The 20658-nt window shown below is 33.0% G+C and overlaps 1 protein-coding gene across 1 annotated transcript; it reads left to right on the forward strand.

Annotated features, from left to right (window-relative positions):
- The first annotated feature begins 207 nt into the window (after window positions 1–207).
- On the forward strand, window positions 208–8016 carry LOC103428939 (WAT1-related protein At1g25270-like). Its single transcript, XM_029106420.2, has 7 exons — window positions 208–413; window positions 841–903; window positions 1799–1915; window positions 2325–2589; window positions 6760–6918; window positions 7083–7234; window positions 7545–8016. The coding sequence occupies exons 1-7, from the start codon at window positions 208–210 to the stop codon at window positions 7783–7785; spliced, it is 1203 nt and encodes a 400-aa protein (XP_028962253.2). The 3' UTR covers window positions 7786–8016.
- Window positions 8017–20658: the final 12642 nt, after the last annotated feature.

Here is a 20658-nt window from a genome sequence, read left to right on the forward strand (position 1 = left end):
ATTGACAGTTGTAACAAATATAACAGATTACAATACAAGCTAAGTTTTATCTGTTACATTTTGATCCTTAATAAGAAGCACCGAGAGCTCTAAAATATCTCAATTTCAATCAATTCCATAATTTATTTCTTTTACCACTCAAACCCTCTCTCTCTCTCTCTCTCTCTCTCTCTCTCTCTCTCTAAGTGTGTGTCATATTGGTGATCGATGGCGATGGGTACTGGTAGGATATGTAATGCTCTGCATGGGTTGAAGCCAGTGTTGTTAATGGTGGTGGTTCAGTTTGCATTTGCAGGAGTTAATATTCTCTACAAACTGGCCGCTAACGATGGAATGAACTTAAGGATTCTTGTTGCATATCGCTTCATTTTTGGAACCGCCTTCCTTCTTCCTATTGCTCTTTTCATTGAAAGGTGATCATTTGCAATTTTGCACCTCTCTCCTTTCTTCTTATACATAACATAACTTATTATTTTTTGTTTTTCCATAGAAATATTCAGTGCCATATAATACCTATGTTTTGTTATTTTGTGAATCTTTTTTCTCCTTACAGAAAAAATAAAAATCATATTATTGTCTAGTTATTAGTTCTCTCTCTATTCGTGTTCTCTCTCTCTCTCTCTCTCTCTCTGTGTGTAAAGTAGCTGCATAATCTTCTGATGTATTTACAGTAATGTTTGAGAACATTCAATAAGTTCATCATATATGCACGTACAAGAAGTTTCATTGACTTTAAACCCTGTGCAAATTCCAAAACAAAAAGGAGAAAAGAGAGATAGCAAGCAAACCCTATCCGCTACTTCTTGAAAACAGTTCATTGGTGTTTATTTTTGCATGCAGGAAGAACAGGCCAAAACTCACATGGATGGTACTCCTGCAAGGATTTTTGTCTGGCTTGTTCGGGTAAGAACCGTATCCATGTGCAATTGTCTTTCTTCCAAATCATGATATTCTCCTACGTTATAATTGGAAATAATATTTGTTTGGGGAGAAAGTAATTGTAATCGTACGTATAAGCTATATTTATATTTATTGGTACGTATATATTGGTTGTGCATGTTGTAGATATTAGTGCTTACAGGGGTGGTCCACTATAAATGGAAGGGGTGTGATATCTACACACCCCATTTTACTTCTCACAAACTCTTCTAATTTTCGATCGTCGGATCGGATGAATTGAAGAAGATCAATAGACAGAAATTAACAAGGGGTGTGTGGATAGCACACCCCTAAATGGAATTGCCAACTGTGTATCTCTGTAAATACGCATGTCCACAAAACTTATCTGGTATGTACATACACTACAGCATTGCCGTTCCATGCTAATAAAATAAAAATATGCGTTAATTGTTTATTTATGTCCTTATTTCAATGAAATGAGATGCCATGCGTGTTCTCCAAATAAATAGAAGAAAAAAAAGGCAAGTAATGTTATTCATACCATATTTTTATATCATATTTCTATACCACCTTACGTGGCATTTGATGTGGACTGCCACATCATTTGAAAATTTTGCAAAACCCAAGGAAAAGAAGGAGAAAGACTCATCGTATACCACAATCATCATTTAATTAACTAGTTTTTCTTAATTATTAGTTTATTAAGTAATGAACTAATTTAAAAAATCTGATTAATTCAAATGATATGGCTGTCCACATCAAATGTCACCTAAGATTGCATGAAAATATGTTACAAAAACATGGTATGATTAGCAAATATGCTAAAATCGTCTTTAATGACTATATATTTTTTCCATGTATTTAAATGACTATTAATTAATTAACATTAATATTGCAGTGGATCGTTATCACAAAATTTGTACATTGAAAGCTTAGCCTTAACATCGGCCACATTTGCTTCTGCCATATCCCAACTCATCCCAGCTATTACCTTCATCTTGGCCATCACCTTCAGGTAAATACATATATATTTTCCAGCTTTATTATTATTTTGAAAAAACATTATAGTATTAGTCTTTGAAGTTAAGTCTAATTGAAGCTTTGGCCTTCAATTTAAAAGTTTGTGGGTATTGTTATTATAATCGTCTGAATGTGGAGGTAACATATTAGGACATTTGTCTCAGTTAACAATTTTTAAAAGATAAATAAGGGATGAAGTTCTGACGAAGTTATCTAAAACAATCACCAAATACATTGACCTAAATGAATCGAGGAGAATGAGTAATGAAACTAAGAAAAGTAATATGAAAAGTCAAAAGTACAATCAAGGAGAATTGAAGGCAAAATTAAGCATGACTAGATGTAGATAATTGATGAAATTTAACATTTTTATTATTAACATTAATCATGATCATTTTTCTTAGGCTGGAGAAATTGAATTTGAGAAGCCTAACAGGGAAGGCGAAGGTGTTGGGAACATTAATGGGAATAGGTGGAGCAATGCTTCTGGCCTTTTATGAGGGTGTGGAAATCAAAATATGGTCCACGCATGTTGACCTTTTACATACAAGTCAGCAACAACACAGCCACTTGGCATCATTACCGCATAGAGATTCTGGTGATCGACTATTGGGTTGTCTACTGGCCTTCGGAAGCTGTATTTGTAACGCTATATGGCTCATTATCCTGGTGATTCTCTTACCAAAGTTTTTTTTTCTTGACGGCATCTTACTAAAGCTTCTAACCCACCATTTAATTTTGGCTATATTTTTAGGTAACCTTTAACTAATGAAGGCTTTTTTTTTTTTTTCTAAAACTTTTGAATTTTCCCTTTGAAACTAATATTTTATCACCTTTAATTAATCTATCTCACTGCCTAGTGATATTCCTCTTCACTTGTAAGTAAGAGATCTTAGGTTCGATTCCTGCCAAAGGCGAATTTGAACCATATTATTTCTAGTCAATTGTGAGGCTAATCTCACCCCGTCCCCTTAATATAGATAATATCGTTTATTCAAAATACTAATAATAATAATCCGTCTCATTTCTTTTTCTAGAGTTAAACCCAATGACTAGAATACAACTAAGCAAATTTTTATTTATGGCTTAGTGACTGATCATATTCTATAAATTTTTCATCCTAAAATGCCCCTCATTATTTTAAAACAAATTTGGTGGAATATATTGCAAATCTGGTAACGATTTCATAAATGGTGTTTAAATTTTTTTAATTGATTGGTATGTATAATCTCATCCTGTGGGATGATAGGTCCAGTTTTTTCCCTTTTTCTTCTATCAAATTTCAAATTTTATAATTGATTTTTTTTAAGACAATACTCCACGTTGCTGCTCTTTTTAACATGTTCTTGCTCTTTACATATGTTTGTGTTTGAAAATTAATTTACTTGTATTTTCTTACAGCTAGGTAAATTATTGTATAAGCAAATATAGATAATTTAATATACATTTAAAGGTAGGTGATTAGTATAAATATAATCGTAGGTAAATCAATTATATCAAAAGAATGTAGGTAAATTATTGAATTTTTAAAATATAGGTAAATTAATCTATATGTGGATATATTATATAGTATAATATATTAGTAGTTATAGATATTATTTATATTTGTAATACGTGGTTTTAAAACAGGAGCTCATTGCTCATGAGTGCTACTAAACTCACCTCATTGTCTTATTTTCTCACCCACTTTATAATTCTATTCACTATAAGAAGTTTAAAAATTAAAATGTTATTTCTTCACCCATTATTATTCCTAAAATATCCTCTATTTTTTTAACAAATGATATTATCTACACTAAGAGGGATGAGGTGAGCTAAGCCTTACAATGTGCTAGCAATAATGTGGTTCAAATTCGCATTTGACAAGAATCGAACATAGATCTCTCACTTACAAGTGAAGAGGAATACCACTAGACCGTAATACTAAGTGGTTCCTCTAATATATATCTTAACTAATTCTATTTTAGTTTTTCAGAATGTCACTACCCTAGCCATACCAATCCCCTCAAACCATCACCCACCACTGTCAGCAACCAAAACCTTTAAGACTTGATTGGCGGCATCTCCTTTGGGAAGAGAGAAAAACGGGAGAGGGAAGTAGAGAGAGAAACATGAGTGGGAGAAGAGAGAGAGGATGAAGCATGGGTGGGGAGCAGTCGGGTGGGGGTTATGGAGTGGTGGTGCGTGATGAGAAGGGAGATTTTATTGCGATGGTGACTGGGAAAAATGAAGGGATCGGTGTCCATTTTGAGCGGAGTTTGTGGCCATGAGGGAATTAGTTAAATTGGTAAGAAGTTGGGATAGCTCTCTTTGTTGGCATTGGTGGCTCAAGTAATTGTCCTATTTCAGGTTTTCCAATTTCTACAGAGAAAGAGATGGAGAGACGATTGGGGGGGAAAGGAACAAGGTGGGTGTAGGGGAAAGGTAGCTGGGTTTTTTCTAGGTTTTTTTATTTGTTTTTTTAGCCATAACAACATGAATTATAATGAAATAAATAAGGGTTTAAAAGTCATTTTCAAAAGGATAAATATGCCATTAATATTTTTATTAAAATGTGGGTGAAAAAATAGGACAATAGGATAAGTTTATCAACACTCTTGCTCATTGATCATAATTAAGGGTGAGTAATAATAATATTTATTAACATATTTAGGGCGTTATGGCATGAGTTGTAAATATTTTATAATAATAGGTCATTTAGGTGATTAAAATAAATATAATCGTAGGTAAATCATTTATATCAAAAGAATGTAGGTAAATTATTGAATTTTTAAAATATAGGTAAATTAGTCTATATGTAGATATATTACATAGTATAATATATTAGTAGTTATAGATATTATTTATATTTGTAATACCTGGTTTTAAAATAGGAGCTCATTGCTCATTTATCATAATTAAGGGTAAGTAATAATAACACTTATTGTTCGACCAAAAAAAAAAACACTTAATGACATATTTAGGGTATTGTGGCATGAGTTGTAAATATTTTATAATAGGGGCTTTTAGATCCAGGTCCAAAAACATAGAGTGTTTTTAGGAGTGACTTCGGTTATTTAATTATATGTTTTTATTTCTTTTATACTCCTTTTATATTTTCTAAAAATATTAAAAATCAATTAAAATCTTTTAATATTATGCATTTTTCAACTCCAAAATATCTAATTAATATCTTATAAACAAAAAAAATTAATATACTAACATAAATCTATCTGCAAAACATTCTACCCTAACTCAAGTAGCAAATATATGAATGTATATTATACCTATAAGTGAGATATGAAACCTAACTAAAAGGTAGAAAAAAATATAATATACCTACAAGTAAGACACATTAATATGTGACATGTTAACTATGAAAAAGAATCTGTCATATAGGTAGATAAATACAATTAACCTATGATATAGGTTGATTATAAAAATTAAAAAAAAATCTATAAATGGGTTAAAGCAGGAGGAAGAACAAGAAATAACAAAAAAATAAATAAAAAAAAGAGATAATTAGGAAGAAATTTGATTTTTACAATAAGTTTTTCTTTTAAGAGATAATTATTGATAATTAAATAATTAAATTTAAAGAATTGGATTTATTTTAATAAATTGGACTATTCCTACTATTGGCTCAAAAAATTGGAGTTATATCAAGTTTCCCCTTTATAATAATATGTCATTTATTTGCCTACATAGCCACATAGTAGACTATTTGAATTTTGAATTTTATTTGGATGTTTAACTCTAGGTGGATTTTTATCTACAAAAAAAAAAGAGTTACAAGGGTCTATCTTTTTGCCAATGAGAGTTGACTCAGTTGGTAAGGTGCTTACCTTGTGTGTCACCACACCAAGGTTCAAGTCTCACTGCTAGCAGTCCTTATTGGTGCATGATCTGTAAATTCCTATGTAAATTTATACTAGTGGCAATTACAGTTAGGTGTCACGCGTAAGTCCTTTCGGCTCGAGGTTGTGAGTATGTCTTGGCACTGGTGAACACAATATTATTAGGAGTCTGTTTGATATGCATGCGACGCACGCCAATCACGTTATTATACAAAGTTCCTAGATATTCAAGATACATTACTAATTGGGATTCAATTATATTTTCATTTTTTTCAAGAACAAGTTTGTTTGTCTCGATGAGATGGATCTCGCCTTCCAGTTTGGGAGAAATTTTTAGTTGTGACGAGAACACGGATGGTACACCACTTGTTTTTGTGTAAGTGGTGGAAAATTTTATTTTTTAAGTTACTAACTTTTTAACACACATATCACATCATTTATATAACGACACGTGGTGTATCACCATGTGTGACGATCACACTGAAAAATCTCTCCCAATTCAGAGATATCAGAATCACTTGTTTTGATTCCATGGTTTGAGGGGTCCAATCTAAGGAGCCTGATCTGCTCTAAGCCACACACTCCAAGCTTGTTGGCCATTTCGGCCACTCTGAGCACCATGTGGAGTCCCAAAAATCCTTGTCCCACAATGTTAGTCTCGTATGTACTAAAAATCATTATTAAATCTGTCAGTTCAATGAAAAGGAGAATTTATAAAGTCAAAGCTAATGTCTATGCAAGAGATTTGCAATTCAAGTAATTAAGAGCACTCATATTGTATCTTTTCTTCCATCAAATTTCTCCTCCTTCAACATCTCCTGTGAAAAAAAAAACAAAAAACAAAACTCATCTTCCTATAAATAAATTAATTAAGAAGAAGCTTTTCATTTATAAATACATTAGCATTTGTCTTCCTATTAATTTCCGTTTCATCTTTCCACAAGATGATAGTATTTACATTTTGGATTTATTTAGCTAATTATTTGTTTTGTGCAATTCATAGACTAAAATGAGTGTGACATACCCTTGCTATTATTCAAGCACTGCTTTAATGTCAGCAATGGGGTCAATCCAGGCCGTTGGTTTTGCCCTCTGCATGGAGAGGGGGTGGAGCCAATGGATGCTAGGGTGGAACATTAGGCTTCTAACAGCGGCATACTCGGTACGTCACACCCTTCTTTTACTAGCTATTTATTGTTTTAACATTTTCTTCATCTTTATCTAGAGTACTTGAATTTATAGTCAATTATTAATTAATTGAATCTATCTATATCTATCTATTAATAATTGGATCTATCTATATATGTTGGTGACTTTATGCTGTAGGGAATTATGGTCACTGGGCTATGTGCTACATTTATTTCTTTGTGCATAAGCATGAGAGGCCCTTTGTTTGTATCTGTTTTCAACCCTCTTATGTTGGTGCTCATTGCCATCGTTGGGTCTTTGGTATTAGATGAGAAGTTGCATCTTGGAAGGTATGTATGTACTCTTGACTGAAAAACTTGATTTTCGCATTCTAACATGGTCATCTTGCATTTTCTCGAATAATAACGGTTTTGTTAATTGATATAGCTCTAATTTATCATTGATTATTCTCTAAAATGTATATTGTTGAGAATGAATTATACATTAATGGAAAAAGGGACCTTGCATGATTTGGTCCCTCACCATTAATGTGGAACTTTGTCGTCGCATTCTCACTTATATTCTTAAATATACATGTCCTTGCTTGTCTTTGATTTTAATTATTTACGTGATGTTTGTTTAACTGGAAAATTATAACAGCGTTTTGGGAGCAGTGTTGATAGTGTGTGGCTTATATGCGGTGCTGTGGGGTAAGGGCAAAGAAATAGAGAAGATGAGTCATTTAGTACCGTCAACAAGCTTTCATCATCAGGATTCTGGCTCAATTGATATTGTGATAATGCCTCCAGATAACAATAAGGGCAACAGCAACAACATCGAGAGCCTTACAAATAACAATGCTTCAAAGGCTACTAGTTCTGCGGTCAGCATGATTCATTGATTCAAGGAGACGGGAAGAATAAAAGAGACATTTAAAAATCGAACTAGCAAAAACAAGTGATAAAGGCATTTATAATTTAGATTATCTTTGGACGACATTGTATATAAATATTCATATACATGTATGCAGTCCAACATTCTAGCGGATAGGATGTTGAGTTTCTACTCAAGCGTCCCGTGTTTGAAACTCTCCCATTCCTTAAATTAATGTAATAATTTCAGATTCTCCCCACTCTCCATTAAGTATCTTCAAATTAAAAGGCATAATTTGTATATTTTTTATTTATAGAAAACTTCATTTTAGTACTTAGAAAAGATCATGTTTTCAATAATACTGTATATAAGATGAAAAACTAAAAATAGTCTTTTGACTCGTGTCCACGTCACCTTATATATTACCTTTTTTTTTGTATGAATTTATTGTATTTTTAGTTTGTCTATATTTATTACCCTTAGGTAGAATTGATTTAGGGAATCAAACATAAAAAAAATTGAAAAGCATTAGCTTTGCAAATCATAACTAACGTATGAGGCGAGGCTTAATGAGTAATAATGCAAAAAGTATCGGACCTAATAAACTAAAATATAAAAATACAAACCGTACAAATTGACCCTACCTAATGAACTTAAACATTAAACATACAAACCGTACCGATCAATGTACCTAATTAATGAACTAAAACATAAAAATACAAACTATACCAAATTGATCATATTAAATCTATTGGACCTAATGACCTAAACGTTAGAAAATACAAACCGTATCGATTTGATTGTACTTAATCGATCGGACCTAAACTATAAAATGTACCTACTTGAAATCACAAATTGATTATATCGAAACTATCTAACGTAAACTAGTACAAAGTACCTCATTGTTATTTACAACACATAACCAAACGTATCGAACCAACCGACTGAACCAAACAATGCAAATCCCCACAAAGGCCTTTCAACAAACACATGGTATGCATTGTAAAGTAATCAAGTCTTTGGCAAGATAATTTTTGGACCTAAATTAGTGCATTTTCCACACAATATCATTATGAGAGCTTTCAAAAGTATGACAATGAAACTGGTTATACAATATTCCAAAGTTGAATACGTATCAAAACAAAATAAAAAAATAGGTACATGATGTCATTCTTTTAGACAATGATGATGGATGTTACGTTGATTGTTGATAATGAATTTACGGTTACATTTTTAAAACTTTGATGGTGGAGGTTACATTGTAGACAATAAATATGGCATTATTGTAAATAGTAATAAAATATATGATTTTGTTATAAGTGATATGTTATGGTGCATTATAATAAAGATCTATTTAGATATATAGAAAACCTTTCATGTTATATTTTAAAAATCATCTTATTTAAGCCCTTATCTTTAAAAGCTCATTTTTTATTATAAGCGATATTTTTACTTAAGCTACATTAGGGGGACGAGAGATGTTCGAACTCAGGACACAATGAGGTTTTTTTTTTTATTTTTTTTTTAACCAATGGGACACAATGAGCTAAAGAAGAAGACTTTGTCCACCATCACACTCCACCACTTGTTGTATCATTTCTCACAATGATCACAACCTTATTTATGAATAGTAAAAATTCACCAAGTATCATTTTCAAATAAAATAATCTAATTCAAATTGTAATAAAATTTTCAACACCGGATGAATGGAGTGTTGTATGGTACCATACATTAGAGATCTTAATTATCAGTTCCAGATACTTTCCTGATATGAGTTATGGGAATCCGTTTATTGAAATTTACAGAGGTTAACCTGTGTGGTGAGGTGAGAAAAACTTGTGTGGGGCTTAGCTTATCATTGGATTTTACTGAGTGGCACTACAATCCTCTCAAAACTCGTCACGTGGCAAGTCTTAAATATAATATTTTTTTATTCTCTTATATTTAACATTCTAATAATTATATTTTTTACCAATTAATATACACTATAAGATCAAATCTAATGGTTCATTTTTTTTCTTCTTTTTCTCTCTCATTTTTCTTCCCATTTTTTCTCTGCCGTCTTCTTCCCACAAATTCTCTGCCATCTTCTTCCCTCTCCTTTCTCTAAATACAAATGTGCAAACTATTATCGAGTTGATTTTTTTTTTTTTGCAATCTATTTGTATACTTAACTCTTTGAGTGGATTTCAGATTTTTACAGAGAACCTCTAAACTAAAAGAAGGACATCACTTACTACAAAGGTTATTTAGCTTATTATGCCATATAATAAGCTTAGAAAACTACTCAGCAGAAACCTATCATTTGAAAAAAAAAAATATCAAAGATTAAACTAATATATTAATAAAATACTCATAATAGATGTGTCAGGATACCCTAATTTTTATATAAAATATAAAGAAACCAAATACCGTCACTTGAACCCATAACCCCCAATTATAAGAAAGAATGAAAGAATTAACTCTAATATGCGATCAAATAAACTATTGATAAAGAATTAAAAAAAAACCTTAGAGATTTTTGGTTGCTTCCCATGATCTAAGAGTGGGATAAGGTTTTTTTTGGGGTGCATAATTTTTTTTTAATTTTTTTTTAACAAAAGCAAGAAGCAAAAGTGGGAAAGAGAAGAAAGTGAAGAGTCCTACGGCAAAAATATATAAGGGAAAATTTGGGAAGAAAAAAAATGCACCATTAGATTGATCTATGTATATTAATTAGTAGAAAAATAATTATGAGAATGTTAAATATAAAAGAATGGTAAAATATTGTATCTAAGACTTTCCACGTTGTGAGTTTTGAGTGGATTGTAGTGCCATTCAGCAAAATCTAGTGGCAAGCCAAGCCCCACACAAGTTTTTCTCGTGGTGAGGGCACAAAGTGATAGGTATGAGTATGTTAAATTCAAAATTCGAAACTTGTATATATAAACAAAAAGAGTAATGCTAGGTAGTAGGTAGACTAAATTTGCAAATTAAATGATATGTTACTAATAAGAAATAAGCACGCATCAACACTTAAGTAATAATCCAATCATCAACTTTCATGTCATTTAGTTTACAAAATTTAGTCTACACAAGTAGTCTCTCTAGCATTACCCAAGCAAAAAATTATTAAAAACTTCACCTCTTAATCATGGTTTATTATGAGAAATTTTATTTGAATCCAATAAACTTTCCGCCACTTAGTAGTGATATTCTTCTTCACTTGTAAATGAAAAGTCGTAGGGTTAATTCTTACCAAAGACAAATTTGAACCACATTATTGCTAGTTCATTAGTGTAGATAATTTTTTTTTTTTGTTGAAAAAAAATTAACATCTTTCCATGTCCAACTTCAAAAAAAAAAAAAAAAATCTATTTCACCTATGAATAAAACTGAAGAAAGGAAAAACAAAAATAAAATTTCTTTCTACATCCAATGGAATTCTCTTCATCCTAAAACCCAATGGCAATTTCAAATCAAACCCCTTTAGCATAAAGATCCACCTTTCACGGCAGCCGCGTTTGTCCTCCACATCACAATCTTTGACTTCGAACAATGTTCATACAACATGAAGGCTCCCTCTTCATCTCAATACCTTCCCTTCCGCCACCTCTGAAACCCATTGGTGTTAACTTTCGTAAAAATTGAATTCGATAAAACTGGAAAAATGGTTGAAAGAATTTGATGAAGCAGGCAAAAGGAATTTTTAGAAATCTTGCAGAGAGAGTTCGTTGCTCTCTCAGTGCATTGGATTCACACAAGTCTATGAGCTAACAAACCCCATGTGAGCAGCACATGCTTCACTTAAACCTTCTAACAAAAAAGACAGGTGGCACAATACAAGCCATTAAGATGTTTTAATCTTAGTTGTGCATGGCAGCCAAGTGTTCAAGCTATAACTAAGAGTTTTACAGAAATCTTGAAATCCAAGCAATCTTCATCAACAAGCTTATTCTCCAACAATTGGATGAAGTCATCAAATGCCAATTCATGACTAAATGGAAATTTATGAAGTAGAAACGCCTGTACCTTTTTCAATCATCTGAATTTGACTCCACCATATCCTATATTCAACTTTGCAACTAATTTCAGTGGCTTGAAGTAGGGTTGACAATTTCTTTTTGGAAATTTCGATATGTATGCTCTCCATGTCCCTTAAGAATTGATCAGTCCTCCACCCTTGCATTTAACTTAATTATAAATACTAAACTTCTAATGGAAAACAAAAAGAACTATCTAAAAGGTGGAGGAGGAGATGGAGAGGAGATGACGGCAACAAAAGACCCGGGCGGTGAATAAGCCGTTGGAAAGTAGGGGAGAAAAATCGATAAATGGAACGGAGTTATGACCATTCATGGTCCTACACATGTAATTAAGGGTAGGTTTGAAAAACCAAAAAAAAAAAAAAAAAAAAAAACCAAACAAAATAACGAATCAAAGTCGAAAACTAAAAACAATTGAATCGAATTAAAAAAACCAAACTAAACTACTTCCATTGGTTCAGTTTTGGTTTCAAGGGTTTGGAAACCGAACTAAACCTAACCGAACCGAAGTTTATAAAACGGCGTCGTTTTGCAATTCTACTCAGCCTCATGTATACAATTGTTTACGACGTGCATAATTTTCATGTAAGTATAAACGGTGTGATACCAATAATTCTACTCAACCCCTTGTGTACACGGTGGTGATACCAATAAATTTCATGTAAGTATTACTTTTTACTGAGATCTTAATATATCTATGATTTTTTATTACCCACGGCAAGTACTTGCATAAAATTTATGTATTTTGTTAATTGAAAGTTCCCGGTATGTGAATTCCTCACTTGATTAGTTATTAATTTTAGGGTTCTTTAGAGAAAGGCCCTTGAAATTCTTATTTTTCAAACAAAAACCTAATTAATATTAAACATTCAAATAAAATTCAAATTTTAAATAGACTACAATGTAGATAAATATATAACTAATTATTACAACATATTTACAACTTATGCCACAAAACCCTAATTATGTTAATAAATATTTGTGTGTATGAACACATTTTTTTAGAAAATAAGGGAGAGAGAGGGAGAGAGAGAACGTGGGGGGGGAGCGGGAGGTTTTTGTTTTTGGTTTTTTTTTTTTTATAAATATTGGAGGTATTTTAACATCACATGTAGGTGAAGCTTCAATAAAAAAAAGTAAAATTTGGACCTGTAAAATTACATTATTGTCCATCATTTTTTTTGTGATAGAAGACTAATTTGTCTTTTTACCCTCTTTTGGTTGACAAAGATGATTTTATTAATTAGTAGAGATTATTACAGACCCTAATTATGATTAGCAATTAACCCCATATCAAAATTTTACCTTTTTTCTTTCATAAATATTATTAACATATATATATATATATATTAATTTACCCATATTCATAAACAATTACAAGCATATTTTTCGTATGAAAAAAGAATCCTTTGTATAATCAGTTATTTTGCATCAAATAATATTGTTTGATAAAAAAAAAATAAGAATCAATTAATATTCTTTTATTTTGTAGGTAAATTATTTTACACAAATTATTACATACATTAGCCATTTTGATTTGTAATTATATATGTGTGTCAAAAATAATTTATCTATATTTATATGTAAAGTATAAGTAAATTAAATTTTTATAAGAATCAAACAATAGGTAAATTATATTGTAGGTACATTATGTTTTTAAAAAAAAAATTGAAATTTATAAACAAAAAGTAGTAGATATATTATCTTTTCAATCAAATTACATTCCTTTATTTTGTAGATAATTTTTTTTTAAAGCATTATTACATATACCGGGCACATTTTACTACTAATATATATATATATATATATGTGTGTGTGAAAATTTATATTAGTTTTAGTAGGAATTATATATTGTAGGTGACACACCCCGTCCCGAAGGAGGGCATGCTGGCCGTCACGTGAGAGTGACGTAACCATTTGCACAGTACGGAAGCTTTTAAATACAATTTATAAGTTGATACACCCGAAGGTGAGTCCTAATTTTGTCCAATCTGTCAGAACCCCGTGAATTCCTCGTAGCCACCACACCTCTGTAATCTTGAACCTGGAGGGGCGCAAAACCAAAATTGAGTGGGTCAGCAAAAACAATTCTTTTCAAATCCAACTTTTCTCAAAACATTGTAACCCCTCTCCGTAAAACTTGTATACTTTCCATAAAATGTAAAATATAATATATATACATATATATTCTCAAGACTTCAAGTCATTAACTCAACATTTTCATAACAATTATGCCATGCCACATCATCTCAACAGTAATAAGGTATGAATGCATCAACATAATCATATCAGGTGCAAGAAAGTAATCAACCGTAGGCCCTCTAATAGCCCTGTACGGTTGAACCTAGAGCTCAAAATCTATCACTCTCACACTCTGCCGGAGTCACTCCGCGTGACCTGTACGGCCTTCTGCACATAAGTTACGCTCTAGTGCTTCTCATAAATCATCTGTGCACATAATCTAAGGTCACCCACCAGTCGGAATCTCACTAACACTCTCGCGACTGGCCTGTCGTACCCACTCCGCATGGACTGTACGACTAGCATCTACTTGGATCCAAGACGAGCGTGCGATGCGGTGAATACTATAAGCACTAAACTATGGTGCAGGATTTGAGCTCAATATACATCAACATCATAATAACAGAAATAAATACTCACCTGTGCGTCCACCGCACCAATTCATACATATGCATCATAAATCAATTCTTACCTGTGCGTCCACCGCACCAATTCATAAATATGCATCATAAATCAATTCTTACCTGTGCGTCCACCGCACCAATTCATACATATGCATCATATATTAATTCATGCATGGCATTTCAACTCACATTTCTATATACTTTTCATATCAATTCTATGCATGGTATTTCACTTCCCGTTTTTCCACATAACTCATATGTATTTCATTTTAAACATATTTTCATTTCAATTCAATTTCTGGGAAACGTCAAGTATATATATATACGGAAAACAAAACTGCCCACTCACAGAATACATCGACGTGTCGTAGGTCCCTGAGCCTCCCTTAGTCATGCCCAACGTCCGTACAAGCCTCGCCTATACGAGAAATAACCGAATTAACGTTATTTAACGCATAACCTAATTCTTAGCTAATAACTCCTCAAATATTCCTCAAATTGGGTATATGAATATACCACCGTGACCTAGACAACCTCAGGATCATCACCATATTTTTAAAATAATTTTTGGACCCTTCACGCGCCCCCACGCGCCTGAAATGGCACGGACCTACGCGCCCCCACGCGCGGCCACGTGCCATGCACACTGACGGCACAGTAACGGCAGTTAGGGAATATTCCGTTCAATCCTAGCATATTCCGTTAAATAATTAACGGCGTCAGTCACGCCGTTAGCATATTCCGTCAAAACTGACGGAATATTCCCTGTCTTCTCCGGCGAGTCGCCGGTCGCCGGCGACTGTTCGCCGGTTTCTGGAAAAATTTCAAACTTGCTATTCTCCTTCGTTTTTCATCCATTTTTCACGTAATTTATACCAAATTGAAGTCCTAAACATCTACTATCGCGTTGGACTAGTTTTAAGGCCTAAAAACAACGAGATCATACCTTTCCAATAATTCCAAAATCCGGCCAAACTCGAACCAAGTGATCCCGACGTCCATTTTGTTCAAACGAGGCACTCCGAGCCTCCTCGTGACCTCCTTCAGCTCACTGTGAGCTTGTTTTAGCCTAAAACAAAGCCAATTCGAAGTTCATGAACAGTGCAATATCACGGGGTCCTTGAAAACTAGGGTTTTTGAAATGAAACTCACCTGAATTTAGTACCCACGTGATCGTGAAGTCCTCAGGATTCCAATGGTGGTCTCAAACTTGACGTTGGTGGAAGTTTTAGGGTGTTTTTGAAGTTGGTCCGTGAGTTCGAAGGAGAGAGAGACAGAGAGAGTGAGAAATCGTGAAGGAGGAGAGAGAGAGAGTGACAAGGTACGGGAATTGGGGAAGGTTTTGAGGGATGTGGGGATCCCACGTGTCCAACTCAATCCCAATTGTTAAATTTTCGCCCCTTAGTCCCGTTTAAGGGCATTTTCGTCTTTTCACGTCCTCGGAATTAAAATTCCGGGACGGGCTGTGACAGTAGGTACATTACGTTTGTACAAAAAAAAAAATAGGTAAATTAAAATTCATAAACAAAAAGTAGTAGATATATTGTTATTTTTTTAATCAACTTACATCCCTTTATTTTGTAGGTAAATAATTTTACATGCATTATTACATATATTGGGCACATTTGAGTAATATGTATGTGCAATTATACTTTATTATATCAAATGTAGATAAATTAATATTGAATCAAATAACATTTTTTTTATTTTGTAGATAAATTATTTTGCATGTATTATTACATATACTAGGAATATTTTATTACTAACACATATGTCCAAATAATTTACCTATGTTTTTATGTAAATTACTCCATAGTTCCCTTTCAGTTTCCATTTGGTAAGAAAATGACAAGATTAAATTAAAATTGTCTAATTTTATGCAAATTTAGAAAACAATTACGAAATCTAAAGGAAAGTATAACATTAATGTTTATTTATTATTTATTATTTTTTTTTCAGAAGCATTAACATACAATTTGTTATGATATATTAATATACAATGAATTTAAACATTAATACATTTTTTTTTCATTAATCCCTCCCTTCAAATCTGCATAGAATTAAATGTATACATTAAAATTGTAATTAGGGGTATTTTAGGCATCTGAAAAATGCAAAATGTGTAAAGTCAAATAGAATTAATGAATTTGCTTATGTGGAGCCTAGTCATTGGGTTTTATTCAAGTAAAAAAACTATGTCGGATTTTATGTAAAGAAACTTGAGTTTCAAGAGCTAAAATCATATTTTGCAATTAATTTTATAGCAAATTAAGATCCTTGTAGATGCTGTCCAATGAATAGCTTTGCTTTTTGAGTGATTAGAATTGCTGTAAGCTTCCATGGCAGATTCACCGCCAGTGTTATGTCCATAGGGTTTTCTCAACTTTTTCTGCCCTTGTCAAATTGTCCTCGACTACTGTTGGAGCGAGATTTCCCACAAGGAGAAATACCTCCACAGAGTTGTTGACTGCAATCCTCACGTTCGCCGAATCCTTCTTCGAAGTGTCCCAAAATAATCTTCCTCCGCAGCTTTGGCCTGGCGGGGTACCTGCAGAAGATACTCCGACACTCAAGTCAGTCGATTAGTTCCTATTCTCTGGATTCTTTCGGGTGTTCTTTTCGCACCTGGTTATTTGGATCCTCTCCTTATTTATAGGACCGCATGCTTGAGGATCAAGTCCCACCACCAGTCCTCATTCCCACTTCCTTAATGGTAATCCGTTATGTAACTGCATGCCCTGGGAACAAATACCAAGTCCCGTCTCCCTCTCCCACTTCTCCTCCGTAGTGGGGAATTATCTAGGCACGTTCCTTGCGTATACTTCTTGTGGGCTTTTGTCTTGCACACCTCTTTCTCCTAAGATGATTGGTATTGGCCCATGAGTCGAAGCCAGATTTTATTCTCCCACAATGTTCATAGGGTTTTCTCAACTTTTTCTGCCCTTGTCAAATTGTCCTCGACTACTGTTAGCCTTCAGTTCAATTCTCAAACAAACAAAAAGATAGTGATGGTAGGGGTTTCTTTGAGATGGGAACTTAAGGATTAGTACTGTTAGCACTCTAAGAAGTTAGAACAACAGAAATAAATAGAATTATACTATGAGGTTTAATTTGTTTGATCTTCGAACAAATTAATCAATACTATTGTTAATTTGTTAATAGTTAATTTGTTCTTTGATCGATATTATTGTTCTATTTTCATTTATGAATTAGTGAAGTGGACATCTTTCCACTGCTATAGAAATAAAGCTTATGTTTGCAAAACTATGTATATACTGATTACTCAGTTTATATATATATATATATATATATCTCTCTCTCTCTCTCTCTACACACACACACACATATACTGATTACTCAGTTTATATCTCTCTCTCTCTCTCTCTCTCTCTCTCTCTCTCTCTCTCTCTCTCTCTACACACACACACACACACATATGTAGTATGATAAATTCGAACCAAAAAGAAGAAGAAAAAAAAAAACCAAATCGAACAGTAAATTTGGTTCGGTTTTCAGTTTCAGCCAAAAACTAAACGGAACCCACCCCTACGTGTAATTTAAGAGAAGAAGATTAGTGCATGGTTTTGGTCCCAAGCGTACTAGTGGGCCGACAGTCGACAAAACAACACCATCAGGTGTTGAGGAAGCGCTACATTCTAGTTTCACATCCTAAAAGGAGCTCTCACAACTGAAAAATAATCAAACCAAATCCACAGATTCTCTCTTCCCCCCCCCCCCCCCCAACCCAAAAAAAAGCGCAGATTGCATGAAGTAGGTCACTTATATTTTATTCTCCCAAGTTTGTGAAAATCAACTAGTTGAAGGAAATTATTAGCTAATTTTAGTATTTGACCAATGTTCCAAAGCAGCATTAAGAGGGAAAATTGAAAGTGAAATACATTTTATCCAGTATTAAAGTAAAGTATTGTCCATGTTTTTGTGTCATGCGATGCAGGAAATTGTGGAAACTGGGCTCATAGTGACTCTGACGACATGGTTTGTACATTTACGTGGGTCATCGTTTGTATCAACTTTTAACCTATTGTCGCTTTTGCTAGTTGTACTTGTGTCTTTGTTGCAAGATGAGAAATTATATGTGGGAAGGTATATATGGTTTTTTATTAAATTTTGGAAATTGTTATTGGCACTTTAAAAATCTTATTTTGCACTCTAAATTTTCTATAATTAGAAAGAAAAATATACGTGTGAGAAGTGTAAAATGAGATTTTTAGAATGTTAATAACAATTCCCTAAATTTTTTGTTTTGTTTTGTAATCTCTTTTCTTTATTTTTTCCAGTCACATTTCCGGTCCGTGTAGTTGTTTTGTTACATTTCAATTTGTAGTTTCATTCCATTAGCTCTGTTGGTTCAATCCCTCAAATAAGGCAAAATATCTTTCTCTAATTTTGGTTTTTAGAATGAGAATATGAGCACGAATATGGATGGATCACGTTGGTTAACAAATTGGACAAAAGTTCAGGCGGTGAACTGCTCTAGCTAAGAGTAAAATTGGATGATGAAGAGTAGATTTTTTTTTTTTGGTAAATGCTAAATAATACCATCTGCTTGTGGCACGATAAAAAACAACTTATGCTGGGCTTAGAAAACTAATACCATGTAAAACTATAGGGTTATAATTGGATGATTTATAGGGTACAAAGAAGATTCCTTAGCCTATAATAAGAAAGCGAAGTAATTAATTAGGGGATATGCTATCCACACACCACTTTTTACTTCTTACATACCCTTTGTTAATTTCTGTCCATTAATCTTCTTCAATTCATCTGATCCGACGGCCGAAAATTAAAGGTGTGTGAAAAGTAAAAAATGGTGTGTGGATATCACACTCCTTAATTAGTTGATGGTGAGCCTTGGAACAACAGAAAGGTTGCTCCATTGTGACTGAAAGGTCACGAGTTCAAGTTGTGAAAATGGTCTCCTTGCAAAGAAAGGGTAAAGTGTGTACGATAAACGTTCTCCCCCTTCCCCCACCCCTTTTCAAAGTGGAAAACCTTGTTGGCTTGCAATGCCTATCTTGATTATATCTCTCTTGTCCCATCCATCCTTATTAGTAGGCAAAATTCGGTGGCTTTATACATGCCACCTCTTTTTTTGGTTCTTATGAAAAAGGTTTTTGTTAAGGGCGGGGTTGTTTTTGTGTCCATATTTTATGCCAAATAATTTGACAAAATAAGATACTTATATTAATTAACTTCCAATATCCACAAGCTATGAATCAATTTTATCGTTGGTCCATGGTAATATAGAATCTTTACGTCGCCAACTAACTACAACATTGACTTCACTTACATGTATAATTATATTTTCTAGAATTGTGATTTGCATGTATTTTATGGTTCTCTTATTAATTATATTTCATGGGTAACATAATATGTTCCGACTTTTTAGTGACTAATGGAATATTATTGCTGGTGTAAAACATTGGTCTACACTAAACAGTTTGATTCAAATCTGTTTTGGGAATTTTCTTATTTAAACTTTCAAGGGGACAAGGTGCAAGAGTCGCCTAGCTATCAAAACTTTTTCCCTCAAAGTTGTATTGTATTAGCAAGAACTAGGATCTTGATTTGTAGTAGCTTTTGTTGGAGCAATATTAGAAAATATGAAAAATAACACAAGAACTTCAATGATAATAATCATAAAGAAATTTCACAACATCAATTATATATGAGATTAATATAAACAACTAGAGATAAAGTTAGAAAAACTGACAAACTTGAAGATTGAGGCTTGCATAAATGCAATGTCCTAAAGATAGAATTCCGTCCTTTCAATAACCTTATTCCAGTCATCACGTTCCTCATAGCATTATGTTTTAGGTACGTACTTGTACAGAAGTAATTACTTAATTAATTAAACATACTTGTATATAAGTAATTACTTAATTAATTAAACAGCGGTTTCAGATTTGAATATGTAGATTTAGACTAATATGAAAATTCGGGTTAAAATTAATTCTCAGAATGAAGTTAGCCATTGGGACACGCACGGGAAGGGCAAAAGTTGTGGGTACATTAGTTTGTGTAGGAGGCACAATGATCTTCACTTTCTACAAAGGCCACGAGATTGTCATTTGGTTGACGGACGTAAACCTTTTACGTAAATATTCCCACCAAAACAGCCACGTCTTGCACAGAAACACTCGCACTCAGTTGCTGGGCTCCGTCTTAGCACTCTGCAGTAGCATCTCTTTTGCAATGTGGCTGATA

Source organism: Malus domestica, chromosome 08 (genome assembly GCF_042453785.1).
Source record: "Malus domestica chromosome 08, GDT2T_hap1".
Lineage (NCBI taxonomy): Eukaryota > Viridiplantae > Streptophyta > Magnoliopsida > Rosales > Rosaceae > Malus > Malus domestica.